Genomic DNA, 15,633 nt, shown 5'->3' on the forward strand with positions numbered 1-15,633 from the left:
GTGAGGTGAAGTAAACTTAGCATTAGTCCAGTCTTTTGATGAGTTGAAGTGATGAAGATGAAATGAGCTTTAAATCCACCAGGTTATTTGAGTGCGACACAATGTTTGAAGCCCTATTATCCACAATGAAAGATATTCGTTCAATGTTGTTTGTTGAGTCGCCCCACCGTGTGGGTTAAGGCCATGAGCTGTAGCCTCACTACCAGCTTGACTTAAACTGGACTTTGAGGTCTCCAATTACCATTAAGTGCTCTCACAATGAACACCATGATTCGACACATGTGACATAAAACAAGTCCTTTCTAGAAAGAAAGCAAATAGCTACCATTAGTGATTTTAATTAACAAACATAACATCAGGAATTCAATCCATACTTACCGTTGAGCAGAAACTCAATTAGATGAGCAAGAAAGTAGCTTGAGTTCAAACCATGGCTGCGTCCGAAAACTGGAAAATGCTGCCCTCCGAGGACACATTTCAAGGTAGGAAGGCATCAAGGCACGTCCGAATCCAATTTTAGCTTCACTTCCTGTTTCCTGAGATACCTTCCTCAGATCGATTTTTGAAGGAAGCATAGATGTATCCTTAGCTGCCTTTGCTATCCCACAATCTCATGCTTTCCATTCTGTGACAGTTGAGCTAGAAAAATAAAGATGGCGTACGAAAGTTGCGTTTGCTGCTCAGTATGTATATAAATGTTCGATTTTGACCAACATATTTCAATTTTGATATCATTTCTATCGAGAAATTAATACTGTAATAATTAAATATTTGTTTAGTTCTCACCAAAGCTTGCGCTATTTTTCTGTAGATCATTAAACTGTTATGCTGCCTCAGACGTCTGTCCGAAATCAGTTTCGTGAGGTACCTTCATGCACAAATGCTGCCGTACAAGTCATTCTTTTATAAGACAGCGAAACAGCAAAACAGCTACCTAGGTTTTCGGACGCAGCCCATGAGGCTTCCCTCTACCAAACAAGCTAACTTCTTCTATGGTGGCCAAGCTTATATGCCCGGTTACCTCCAGGCACTAGTGCCCTCAAGCTGCTCCTAGTGGTACTACAAGTGATTTACACACTAAGAAAACAAGAATAATAATGGAGCTAAAATACAATAATAAAACAGGTAATGGCTTGTCTGTTACAATATCAGTATATTTATTTATTTTATATTTATTTAATTTCACAAATGATCGAAATACTTGTAATATGCAAGGCCGTAGCCATGTCTTAAACAATTGGGGGGGGGGGTCTTATTATTGGTCTTCTTATTTAAGGAATTAAATAACTAAAAGGATTAAATTTTATGTAAGGAAATAAATAAGAACTGTAAAAGAAGTTTTAGGTCTAACATTCAGGCAGAGGAAGAAGAGAAGAGAATACGTGAAAACACAACATAGTGTGCTAATGCAATATATACAGAGCAAACTAATGATCAAAATATGGAACAGGTGGATGAAATCAATGAACCAACGAATAACCATGACAACAAATGAAACCATGCTTGAAACCACGATGACAGAAAGGAAACATGAAATAACAACAAACAAACTAAAAGTCCATGAAAATTAAACTTAAACTGAACATGACATTACTCCCCCCTGTGGAAGGTGGCTCCTGATGCATACACAGGACCACAGATGAGGAGGGATAGGCAGAAGAGACCACAGGGGAGCTGGCAGTGGACGAGAGCCCAGAGGGAACCAGGGTTGGGTCATGAGCCCAGCCAACAAAGATGATGCCAGGAGATGTGGAGATCAGGAGGACCAGGAGACCAAGGCAGAGCCACTGTGATGAGCAGCAGAGGTGGAGCCAGGGTGCTCGAGGACTGAGGTGGAGCCGGAAGGAAGGAGGAGCCTGATGGAGCTGAATGGATGGAGGAACGAGGTGCAGCCGAAGGCCCGGACGTCCGTGGCAGAGGTAGAGCGATGCCTGACAAAGGTGGAGCAGCAGGGACGTGGGAGCCCGGTAGAACCAGAAGGACAGCAGTCTCAAGTGTAGCCAAGGGAACAAGGAGCCAAGGTGGAGCCGACTGGTCAATGGGCCGAGGTCCAAGGCAGAGCCAGGAGATCAACACACCAAGGTGGAGCTGGGGGCTGGGAGGCCCAATGCCCGATGGGCAGAGTCAACAGACGAGGAGGAGTCGAGGAGCGTAACAGAACCAGCAGAGCTGACACAGAGGAACTGGACTGCTTACTTGGAGGAGGAGGGAATGGGAGGCCGGGAGGGTCCATCAGTGACAAAGGAGATTTAGGAATGGCCTGTACCATCAGCGATGGAGAAGATTTGAATGCTGGACAAAACCAGCAAAGGAGGAAGCGCTTAAGCACAGGAAGTCATCAGGAAATCAATCGCTCCACACTGGGGAATCCCAAATTCATCCAGCTCCATCAAAACTCCCATTGGAACAGATGTAGGAACCGGCTCACACTCCTGGTCAGACTGGGTGGCAGGCTTTGTCTCCTGGATGGATGGAGCCGCAGGCTCTGGCTCCGTTGAGGCCATAAGCTCTGGCACTGGTTCTGCAGTGGATCTGGGTTCATGGTGGTCATGGGCAACGACATCAGCAAGGGGTTAGCACATTCTAAACAATGAAGAATGGCTTCTTGCCACGTCAGATGCCCCATCTCTGGCAAGTCCAGTTGGCTATAATAATTCGCTCCCATCCAGTAAATTGATTTCAGTGCTGGGACAACTTACAGAACGGGGCAGAGTATTCCCCTATTTGTGGGGCAGTAGTGGCCTAATGGTTAGAGAGTCAGGCTGATAACCCAAAGGTTGCGGCTTCGATTCTCAACACCGGCAGGAAATGACTGAAGTGCTCTTGAGCAATTGCTCCCCGTGCGTCGCAGTGAATGGCTGCCCACAGTTTGCAGTGTGTGTATGTTCACTACTCACTACTCCTTATGTGTGTGCACTTTGATGGGTTAAAGGTCACCATACTTGGCCTTCACATGTCACTTACTTGCTTTCATAAAGGTAGATCCACACGGGCGAGGGAAATGAAGGCTGCTGCTAGATCCATCTTATCCTTTCCTCTGTCTGTCCATGAAAAATAACTGAAACTAAAACTGAACGTGACAAATCGTAGTTGTGAAGTAACCAATTTAACCTTTTTGCAAATAATATTTTACTTTAAAATATGCAAACATTCACTCTTATTATGAATAACATGAATCATGTAAATAGCATATTTTCAATTCCAAACACGAAGCAGGTAATGTTCTTTATCCTTCCACCCTGATCTCTGTTCATAAGGACTATAAAAGCTTTTCATCGTCTCTACATTTCGAGATCAAATGACATTTATTTATTAACATTTTAATTATTATTATTTTTTAAATAATTTTAAAGTCTGAAAGATTAAAAAAAAAAACTGACCAGTCCAGCAGGTGGCGAAATGCGGCAATATCTGGTTTGACAACCACCAGAAAACCCAAAAGAAGAAGAACATAACGTTTTTCAAGAAACAGAAATCACTGTGCAAACATTAATGAGCATCTGCATAAATCATCACATGTAACAAACAAGGGTGAAACACACACACACACGAACACGAACACGAACACGTGACGTTATCCATCTGAGGGTGCGAACGTCGTCAACAAACAGTAAATTAAAACATATCAGAATGCAGGTGAACTATTACACTACGATGTTCAAAAACAACAAAACAGGGAAGAATCATTTTTCATGTGTGTTTCATGTGAACATGAATATGAATATGAATATGAATAATAACAGACGCGCGCGAGTCTGGACTTCCTTGATTCATGTTTCCTGATCACTGACCGCAGACACACACACACACACACACACACGTATATTTACACGCGGAAAACTACCCGGAGGTAAGAAAAGTTTTATTGTTAATTCGTTTATTGGACAGAACTCGAGTCATTGGGTCAAATAAACGATCGCCTCTATTTATTGATCTTTACTGGAGTTTGAAGGTGAAAATGAAAGTTGTGACGTGTGAAATGATTTTGTCTGCGGTTTTTGAGTTTCTGTTCAACAATCATTTAAACAAACAAACAGCAGCCGAATGAAGCTCGCGTGATTAATGTTTATTCAAATTAAATCTGTTTGGTGTATTAAAAGGTTTGTCATGCTGTCAGATGATTCATGAAGTCTCTCTGATATATTTGTTCAGTGCTGATTTTGAAGTGAAGAGTGAAGTTGATGTTCTGTATTAAAATCAAATGAAATTTGAAATAGATTTAAATGTGAACTCATCACAGGTGGTTTTATTTCAGAAATCAGATTTTGAAAATCTTGATTAAGGGATCCAAACGTTGTAAAGTTAGTTGCATGATTATTTTTTAATTTCCCTAATTTAAGTGATTTACCTCTATGCATTGTTATTTCAAAAACACCAGTTTTTATTTTTATTTGCTTTGATTTAACCACAGTTGTGTTTGTGTAATATTGCACAACAGGTGTTGGTTCTACAGATGGAAACCTCAATATCAAGATCGCCCAAAGGTCACGTTTAGTGTCCGTTTATAATGGGAAGGTTCTGAGTCTCGGTCGTAAACCTTCTTTTATTGAAGGTCAGTATTGTGTGCGTGAAGATGCATCTCAAAGCTGAAACATTACACTTTTTAATGGGCCAAGAAAGTGCCATTTTTAACTTCTGACTGATTATTCTGTGTGTGGGTCAATGACGTGACGGGTCAATTTTTTGTACAAAGGCCTTAATAATAATAAAAATCAAACATATGACATCCAACTAGATCTCTTTTATTGAATCCAGAATGTTTTAATTATATTTGTCTACATATAAAGGTATTTTAAAGATTTTGAAGTAGGGCTGCACGATTTGGGGAAAATGTCATATTGCGATTATTGAGGTCAATATTGCGATTGCGATATGCGATAGCGATATAATAAACAAATAGTATCGTGAGTCATCTTGCTTGGTTCTCAATGAAAATGCACACACAGATTACTGATAATGCTGAAATGTGTATTTCTCAACTCAAACTAGAAACAACAACAAACAAATGCACAGTGTTTTCAAATTAAAACATTTTTACAAAATTAAATAATAACATCTTTGCATTACTGCAAACTTGTTATAATCCCATTTAAGATGTTTGTTTCTTTACTAATCTGTGGTTCAACGGATCACAAAACTCACGGTTCGGATCACATCACGGTTATGACGTCACGGATCGGATCATTTTTCGGATCAGCACAAAAAAAAATTGGGGGATGGGGGTAACTTAACTTTGCATGTATTACTTAGCCCACTACTCTGATACCACAGCATAAACTACTAGCCTAAGTAATACATTATTAAAGGCAAGTGAACAGACTGTAAAAAGAACAAATACTGTACACCAATTACAAGCATAGATAAATACAACAAAAAAGTTACAAATAAAGTATAAGGTCTAACTGTATTAATTTTCATGCACAGAAATGAAATAATTAAATGTAAAATGACACTGGTCACTATACATTTAATATAGATTAATCTTTGTTAAAGCTGTGTTTTGTTGTTTGATTTGCATGACAGACAACAGCAGTTATTTATAGGTTGCTGTCACTTTAAGAGTAAGACATGCACGTACACATCAGATAGATACACATCCGAATTCTCACCTCGTTCAATTAAGACATAACCGAATGTGTTTACGAGCATACTTGCTGAGAGGGGTATTTTGACTGACATAATGCGTGTATGTGTCCATCCAAGTACATTGAGGACGCGAAAGAGAAATCAATTTGGAGTCCGTGAGCTATAACGCGCCTCTCTCTCTCTGTGTGTGCGCGCGAGCCTTGTATGCATGTGCGTCTATGCGCACCGATAACAGCACTGCGTGTGATACCGAATTAAATCCTCTTTTGCCCCTTCTAGCGCGCTGGTATGGTTTTATATCTTTTTAATGTGTAAACTAGCAAGACAAAACACGTTCAAATGATAACCTTTCACTCTATTGCGGTTAAAGTTGCAATTGATCCGCGAATCACATGCGTCCCGAACCGTGGGCCCTGGTCCGTACGGATCACGGATCATCAACGATCTAATCTGGGTTTATAATCTTATAGCCAAAATATCGCCATATAACAGAGGTAGCGTTTTTTCTTGCCACCAGTTCAGTGACCGTTTGCTCTGCATCTTTACCCGTTCTCTGCGCTGCACACCGGAAAAAGTAATGACATGACCATGCGCGCCGCACGTGCCACTGCCTAAACTGAAACTGACTGCTCTTCATTTTATTAGCGGTGTATAAAATGGGCAAACAGCTCTCAGAGAATGGGTTGTCGACTCCACATGTATTTATTTATTTATTTATTTATTTATTAAATTATTATTATTATTATTATTTTATTTCATAAAATCGCAGCATTTTGCGTCATATAATCGCACAAGCTTGACATCGCGATTGCGATTGCGATATGATTAATCGTGCAACTCTATTTTGAAGTGTCAAAAGGTCATTCGGTTTAACCGTCCAAAAGCCAATACAGCCATTTCATTTGTGATTAAAATATCTTAAAATGTAATAAATGTATATATTTTTTATTCTGGCATGATTTTATAACATCATATATCAACATATATGCAAAATTATATTAAAATTATGTGTAGAAGCCGTTGCTTTGTTATGAGAAAGAATGTGTGGAAAAATGAATTTCATTGATGTCATTCGGAGTAACCAATATAAAGGGACCATTCTGGATCAAGTCATGTGGTCAGTATCATGTGACAGGATGTGACATCATTCAGACCACATGGTCATGAAGCAAAGTAACTAACTCTCTCTTAACTATTTGATAAATTCATGTTTTCTCTTGATCATACGCATGTCCCGAAACATCAGGTCATTCGGTGCAACCGCTATAAAACATGGAAAATGTTGTAATATTTTAAAAACTTGTACTAAATATAAAATGTTTGATTGTTCTTTTGCTAGATATCAGCCTGTTAGCATTGTTTGAAAATATCGTCATTCGGTAAAACCGAAATTTTGGTTAAACTGAATGACTTTTTTGATGACACATTTTGTCCATCTTGTAAAAACATGACAAAAGCAGTGATAATTGATTATAAAAACCACATAATCTCATTGTTAACACTTAATAAATCTTCAAAATTAATTAATCTCCATTATGTTTTTTTTACTCTCTTAAAAACCTTATTCGTCAATGACCCATGTAAAGATATGAGTTTGAGATTCTGAGATAGAGCTGGTGGAAATCTGTGGGAAAACCTACTTTATTCATGTCTTTTGAGAAACAAACAGATTTAATATCATTTTACTTTTTATACTGTCTCGACCAGGGGCCCGTGTCTGTCCACTAGGGGGCCTCAACTCCAGCCTTCTCCATAAAACTGATTTCACAGCATTTTGTCTGTGTTTTTGTGGCTAGACGGTTAGGGTTACATTAGGTGGCACGTTCTTCCTCTTTATTCTTCTCTGTGTTTCACCTCTGGTTTCCTAACTGGATCTATAATAAACCTGAATATAGTTGACTCCGCAGGTTCATCTTCGATAATGCACAAAAGTCTCAAAGCTTACTTTGGTTCTCTCCAAAAAATAATTTAGGACAGAGACTCAAGCCCTTCCCGTTATAAACAGATCCTAAAAGTGAAAGTTCCAAGTCTAAGGTCTTGTGATGATCTGTAGAGATCAGTTTTTGTTTGTTTAGGAGATGTTGAGGTTTCTGTAAACACCATGACACAAAGACGGCCGCTGTGGTAAAATAGAAATAATGCAATAATGCATAAATGTGATCAGTGAAACAACTAGGAAAAGTCCACTTGAGCGTCATGAGAAGAGCTGTGGTTCTGTTTCTCAGGTCCATGGCAGTTCTGGGCGTTCAGGTTCCTCAGAGATGAGTTTGACACCCATTCTTGAGGAAACGTTGATCAAACGTTCTCAGCAGAAGAAGCGAACGTCTCCGCTCAACTATAAAGAGAGAGTGTTTGTGCTCACCAAGAGCAGACTCACATATTATGAGCTCAGAGCTGAGGTGAGTCGACAGAAACACAGATATCTTCTAAGAACGTTTCCGTAATGTTCATATTAAGTTTAGAAAACGTTTTTGAATGTTCTAAAAACTTTTTTGGTTATGTGAGGGAACATTCCATTTTATCATTCTTCAAACATTATGGGAACGTTAGTTTTGAATGTTCTCTGAAAGTTCTGAAACAAGCAGTAACATTTAAAAAACATTCCATGAACGATATGTAAATAATGTTATTGTGCTAACGTTTTGAGAACATTATTAAAGACCAGATAATTCTGAATGAACGTTCTATTAATGTTACTGGAAGAACGTTTGTTCATAACTATTCATATCTGTGTTTTGCAGAAGAGGTTCAAGAAGGGCTCAGTGGAGCTGCAGAGGATCAAGTGTGTGGAGATCGTGAAGAACAGCACCACCATCATCCCCTGCCAGAACAAATATCCCTTCCAGGTCACGGCGCTGCTTTATTCCCAACATAAACTCAACTCAACTTTATTTATAGAGCACTTTCAACACCACAAGTGGAACCAAAGTGCTGTACAGAGAAAGAGAACAGAGAAAACAAAAACAATGCAAACATATGACACACACAGCTTACAAACCTCAAAAACCAGCACTTAACCTCAGTCAAATGTTCACGCGGGGACTGAATGGCACATTTATGCCCATTTTTCAGTGGCAAATGAACAGATGATAGTGAATCCCAAATTTCTCAAAAATAGAACCTGGGAGGAGCATATAAAGGGAAAATAAAATTGGTCCCAGGACAGAACCCTGAGGAACCCCACACACAACAGTAGAAGAATAATGCCCTGCACTAACTGAAAAGGTCCTATCTTTCAAATAGGAAGAGAACACTTCAGAGCAAACCCCTGAATACTATCCTGATCCCTAAAACGATCAATAAGAATATTATAATCAGCTGTTTCAGATGCCGTGGCAAGATCTAACAGAAGTAGAACACCAGTTTCCAGAATCAGCGCCTCGTAGGATGTCATCAGAAACCCTCAAAAGAGCAGACTCTGCAGCAAATTTTCATGATATGATAATTTTCATTTATTGATTCCATGAAGAACCTTAAACATCCATGCAACCACTAAAGGTCCTTTAGATTATTAAAATGTTCTTCACTCTAGGGTTCTTTTAAAACACGAGACGCGTGCTGTTAGTGTGCAGCAGAAGTCTGAAAACAAACACTGAATCTCTTTCTCTCTCTCTTCAGGTCGTTCATGATTCGACCACGTTGTATATTTTTGCTCCCAGTAATGAGAGTCGAAGCATTTGGGTCCAGAACATCAAAGAAGGTCAGTGAGATTCTCATGAACACATCTGATGGGTTTGATTAGTCCGTGATCTTTATAAAGAACATGTAATTATGTAATGTACTCTATATAAATAAGCTCTCGCAGTCACACGCCCAAAACCACCAAAACTACAGAAGAAATAATCACACTTCCACAGTCAACGCAGAACTGACACACTGTTGAGGAATGAAGAGCCGTACAAACATGTCAAAAATAAATCGTCTAAAAAGACTGTCTTCCTCTCTTGTTTTTAAACATGATGTATGCGGTACATGATCGTCCCCGAATCTCTTTTCACACACACACTCGCTTTCAAGGCTTCATAATGTTTGTAATATCTTAATGTCTTCTAGTCACATTGATCAGTTTCGTATGGAAACACATCTCTGCTACACAAGAAAAATAATCAGGTTTTGGTAAATCATAATTATGACATGACAAGATACTAAAATGAAATTATGAGATGAAAAGTCAAAATTATGATTTAAAAAAAGCCATAATAATGAGATTAAAAACTCAAAATAGACTTTCTAAGTTAGAATTTTTACTTTTTATGTCAATTTTGACATTTTAATTTGTTATAGTTTTAACATACCTCATTATGACTTAATATGTCACGATTTACTTTTTATATAATAATTATAACTTTTTTAGTCATAATTTTGACTTCATCTTCATCTCATAAATATGTCTTAGTATGTCATAATTTTGACTTTACATTACAGATATGATTTTCCAAAAGCATGATTATGTGTTCTTATGTGGCAGAAATGGACTTCTGTAGGTTTGGATCTTCCGACAGGAGAGTTTACATCTGCAGATTATATAAACCATCAACCGGATGAGATTTGATATTAGTTTATAGATTTGATATTAGTATATGTCTTTATATATGTCAGTGTATGAATGCGGCTGAAGTTGGATATATAAAGTCATATAATAGTTCAACTGAAGTTAGTGATTGGGTTTGATCTGATGTGAATCACATGATTAAAATGATGCATATATGTTGGTGGCATCAATGAAAGTCATGCATTAATACTTATACGCGATGACACACGATATCTTTAGTGGCGTAGTGTTGAAGCCGAGGTCAGCTGTGTTTTGAGTGTTTGTGTGTCCTGTGCTCCAGAGATAAAGAACAACGCTCAGATCGCAGCCAAGTTTCACCCTCAGTTCTGGCAGGAGGGCGAATGGCTGTGCTGCGGGCAGATGGACAAACTCGCGCCCGGCTGCGAGGGATACAACTTATTCGGAGACGGTGAGAACCTGCCAATCAAACATGGACTAGTTCATCACAGTCTTCTGTCATTCATCTCAACTTACGTTAAAAAGCTTTGAATCTCGAAATCAATTTAATCTAAACTTGATGTTTGAATAACAAATAATGGGCCAGATTTACTAAAGGTAAAAGTTTACTCCGCCCATTTCATGCTCATCTGCATACACCTTGAGAGCCACGCCCACATCTCAACATCCAATCACTAACCGACCCACAGAACCAAGCCCCACCCAACATTTGATGTTTTTTGATAATCTCTTTCACTCAGATATCTAGAATCAGCAGAATTTGTTTATTTTCCGGTATTGTATAAAGCGTTCTTGTTCTCTCTTCCTCACAGTTTCCCGTAAACCTCTTCCTCCTGTCCCTGGAGACGAGAGCAGCGGCTCGATGGTGAGTTTACTGATGATTGGTGTGAAATGTGCTCTGAACCGACGCTGCATCACGTGATTTATGTATTAATGAGTTTCATGTCTTTAATTGGTGTTTTTTTTTCACCTCAAGGCCCGGCGGCCACCCCCTCCCCCGCCACAAGAAACACAGGAAGAGGCGGGGCCTCAAGAGGAAGTGGTGATCGCGCTGTATGACTTTGAAGGGCTGGAGACTCATGATTTGACGCTGAAGAAGGGTGAAGAGTATGTGATCCTGGAGAAGTGTGACGTCAACTGGTACAAGGCGCGGAACAAACACGGGTGCGTCTGACGCGGTGAACCAACTATCATGTGACCACCTCTGGGCTCTCAAACCCTTTACCTGAAAATCCTTTACCTAATTTGATGTTCGGGTCAAAAATGACATTTTGTATCGCTTGTAAATCTCTCATTATACTATCTTATCACCAAATATTCGATTTAACCTTTTTGTCAGCTTGTTAATTAGTACAGGTTTTGTGTTTCGTTTGGAGCTGATATTACAAGTACTATGGTTGTGTTGCAGCGAGGAGGGCTACATCCCAAGCAACTATGTGACTGAAAAAGAATCAGACACACTGGAGCAGTTCATGTGAGTCAAATCAGACACTAACGGAGTTTGAACTTATTACAACTAATTCTCCTCATGTTAGAATAACAGTGCAGTGATGAAGACCAATGAAAACACACTAATATTTGAGCTGCTCAAGCTTCATCAAACCAAGCATTGTGTGTGTGTGTGTGTGTGTGTGTGTATAGTATATATATATATATATATATATATATATATATATACACACAACCCAAATTCTGGAAAAGTAGGGATGTTTTTTAAATTTGAATAAAATGAAAACTAAAAGACTTTCAAATCACATGAGCCAATATTTTATTCACAACAGAACATAGATAACATAACAAATGTTTAAACTGAGAAATTTTAAAATTTTTGCACAAAATGAGCTCATTTCAAATTTGATGCCTGCTACAGGTTTTGGTCCCATAAAACCTTTATATACCTTTCAGCATTCATAGTGCCTTCCAAAACATGCAATCTGCCCATACCGTATGCACTTATGCACCCCCATACCATCAGAGATGCTGGCTTTTGAACTGAACGCTGATAACACCATGGAAGGTCTCCCTCCTCTTTAGCCCGGAGGACACGGCGTCCGTGATTTCCAACAAGAATGTCAAATTTGGACTCGTCTGACCATAGAACACTTTTCCACTTTGAAACAGTCCATGAGCCTTGGCCCACAGGACACGACGGCGCTTCTGGACCATGTTCACATATGGCTTCCTTTTTGCATGATAGAGCTTTAGTTGGCATCTGCAGATGGCATGGCGGATTGTGTTTACCGACAGTGGTTTCTGGAAGTACTCCTGGGCCCATTTAGTAATGTCATTGACACAATCAGTGTCGTCTGAGGGCCTGAAGACCACGGGCATCCAATAAAGGTCTTCGGCCTTGTCCCTTACGCACAGAGATTTCTCTAGTTTCTCTGAATCTTTTGATGATGTTATGCACTGCAGATGATGAGATTTGCAAAGCCTTTGATGTTGAGGAACATTGTTTTCCACAATCTTTTTACGCACTCTTTCACAGCTCTGCCCATCTTTACTTCTGAGAGACTCTGCCTCTCTAAGACATCCCTTTTATAGCTAATCATGTTAAGATATGATATCAGTTAACTTAATTAGTTGCTAGATGTTCTCCCAGATGAATCTTTTTGAAATTTCTTGCTTTTTCAGCCATTTGTTGCCTTCGTGCCAACTATTTTGAGACCTGTAGCAGGCATCAAATTTGAAATGAGCTCATTTAGTGGATAAAAATTTAAAATTTCTCAGTTTAAACATTTGTTATGTTATCTATGTTCTGTTGTGAATAAAATATATTGGCTCATGTGATTTGAAAGTCTTTTAGTTTTCATTTTATTCAAATGTAAAAAACGTCCCAAAATTTCCAGTATTCGGGTTGTTTTTATGTCCTTCAAAAATCCAACTGCATATTTGAATGTTTATGTTTAATTCATATATATTTAATTTCATATGTTTCTGTGAATTTTGTAAGGGTTATATTTTTGTTTTTTTATGTTTCAGATGGTTCTGTAAAAATGTGAATCGCAACAAATCTGAAGAGCAGCTCAGGAAAGAGGTGAGTGAATGTGTGTGTGTGTGTGTGTGTGTGTGTATGAGTGTGTGTGTATGAGTGTGTGTAGTGTCATTGTGAACAGTTAACACACTTTAATAATGTTTTTAGGGTAAAGAAGGGGGTTTTATGGTTCGAGTGTCCAGCAATACAGGGACATACACTGTGTCACTGTACACCAGGAGCACAGGGTGAGACTCTCTCTCACAAACACACTCATGATGTGAACTGAGGGTATGTGTTGATGGTAATAGTCTTTGCTGGTTTTCAGGGACGGAAGCGGAGCAGCTACGGTCAGACATTACCAGATCAAAGAAACACATAGTTCACCAAAACAGTTTTACCTGGCAGAGAAATACATCTTCAGCAGTATTCCTGAGCTGATCGAGTACCACAAACACAACGCTGGAGGACTGGTGTCCAGACTCCGTCATCCTGTCGGTGATCAGACGAGAGAAGCTCCGACCACAGCAGGATTCAGCTACGGTAACAACTGTTCACACACCGGCCGTCACACAGTAAACAACAGAAATTAAACTAAACATTCAATGCTTAGAGACGCATGACAAAAGAAAACAAAATGCATGATAGAATCAGCTCAAAATATCAAAGATGTTTCATGGAACACACACACATTGAACACACACACACACACACACACTGAACACACACACACACACTGAACACACACACTGAACACACACACACACACACACACACACACACACTGAACACACACACACACACACTGAACACACACACTGAACACACACACACACACACACACTGAACACACACACACACACTGAACACACACACTGAACACACACACACACACACACACACACACACACTGAACACACACACACACACACTGAACACACACACTGAACACACACACACACACACTGAACACACACACACACACACACACACACACACACACTGACACACACACACACACACACACACACACACACACTGAATACACACACTGAACACACTCTGAACACACACTCTGAACACACACACACCCAACACACATCCAACACACATCCAACACACACTGAATACACACTGAACACACACTGAATACACACTGAATACACACACTGAACACACACTGAATACACACACTGAATACACACACTGAACACACTCTGAACACACACTCTGAACACACACACTGAAAACACACTGAACACACACACACCCAACACACATCCAACAAACACTGAATACACACTGAACACACACTGAATACACACACTGAACACACACTCTGAACACACACTCTGAACACACACACTGAACACACACTCTGAACACACACACTGAACACACTCTGAACACACACTGAACACACTCTGAACACAAACACACACTGAACACACTCTGAACACACACCCAACACACACCCAACACACATCCAACACACACTGAACACACACACACCCAACACACATCCAACACACACTGAATACACACTGAATACACACTGAATACACACTGAACACACACACACACAACACACAACACACATCCAACACACACTGAATACACACTGAACACACACTGAATACACACACTGAACACACACTCTGAACACACACTCTGAACACACACTCTGAACACACACTCTGAACACACACACTGAACACGCTCTGAACACACACTGAACACACTCTGAACACAAACACACACTGAACACACTCTGAACACACTCTGAACACACACCCAACACACATCCAACACACACTGAACACACACACACCCAACACACATCCAACACACACTGAACACACACACTGAACACACACACTGAACACACACTCTGAACACACACACTGAACACACTCTGAACACACACACTGAACACACTCTCTGAACACACACTCTGAACACACACACTGAACACACTCTGAACACAAACACACACTGAACACACACTGAACACTCACACTGAACACACACTGAACACTCACACTGAACACACACACTGAACACACACTGAACACACACACTGAACACACACACTGAACACTCACACTGAACACTCACACTGAAAACTCACACTGAACACAAACACACTCTGAACACACTCTGAACACACACACACCCAACACACACTGAACACACACACTGAACACACACTCTGAACACAGACACTGAACACTCACACTGAACACACACACTGAACACACACTCTGAACACAGACACTGAACACACACACTGAACACACACTCTGAACACACACTCTGAACACACACTGAACACACACTGAACACACTCTGAACACACACTCTGAACACACACTCTGAACACACACACTGAACACACACACTCTGAACACACACTCTGAACACACACTCTGAACACACACACTCTGAACACACACACTGAACACACACTGAACACACACTGAACACACACACTGAACACACTCTGAACACACACACTGAGCACACTCTGAACACACACACTGAACACACTCTGAACACACAC

General features: G+C 39.9%; 1 protein-coding gene across 2 annotated transcripts in view; it reads left to right on the forward strand.

Moving 5' to 3' along the window:
* The first annotated feature begins 3,602 nt into the window (after positions 1-3,602).
* tec (tec protein tyrosine kinase) overlaps positions 3,603-15,633 on the forward strand; it is a 28,781-nt gene continuing 16,750 nt past the window's right edge. Inside the window, exons 1-12 of one of the 2 annotated variants that reach the window (XM_048177841.1) lie at positions 3,603-3,850; positions 4,439-4,552; positions 7,812-7,985; positions 8,328-8,432; positions 9,205-9,286; positions 10,419-10,547; positions 10,909-10,961; positions 11,073-11,260; positions 11,505-11,570; positions 13,079-13,133; positions 13,239-13,318; positions 13,399-13,613. In XM_048177841.1, the coding sequence (XP_048033798.1) occupies positions 7,848-7,985; positions 8,328-8,432; positions 9,205-9,286; positions 10,419-10,547; positions 10,909-10,961; positions 11,073-11,260; positions 11,505-11,570; positions 13,079-13,133; positions 13,239-13,318; positions 13,399-13,613 (1,111 nt within the window). In that variant the 5' untranslated portion in view covers positions 3,603-3,850; positions 4,439-4,552; positions 7,812-7,847. The remainder of the gene's footprint in view (positions 3,851-4,438; positions 4,553-7,811; positions 7,986-8,327; positions 8,433-9,204; positions 9,287-10,418; positions 10,548-10,908; positions 10,962-11,072; positions 11,261-11,504; positions 11,571-13,078; positions 13,134-13,238; positions 13,319-13,398; positions 13,614-15,633) is intronic. The other variant, XM_048177840.1, reaches the window with a different exon arrangement.

Source organism: Megalobrama amblycephala, linkage group LG24 (assembly GCF_018812025.1).
Source record: "Megalobrama amblycephala isolate DHTTF-2021 linkage group LG24, ASM1881202v1, whole genome shotgun sequence".
Classification (NCBI taxonomy): domain Eukaryota; kingdom Metazoa; phylum Chordata; class Actinopteri; order Cypriniformes; family Xenocyprididae; genus Megalobrama; species Megalobrama amblycephala.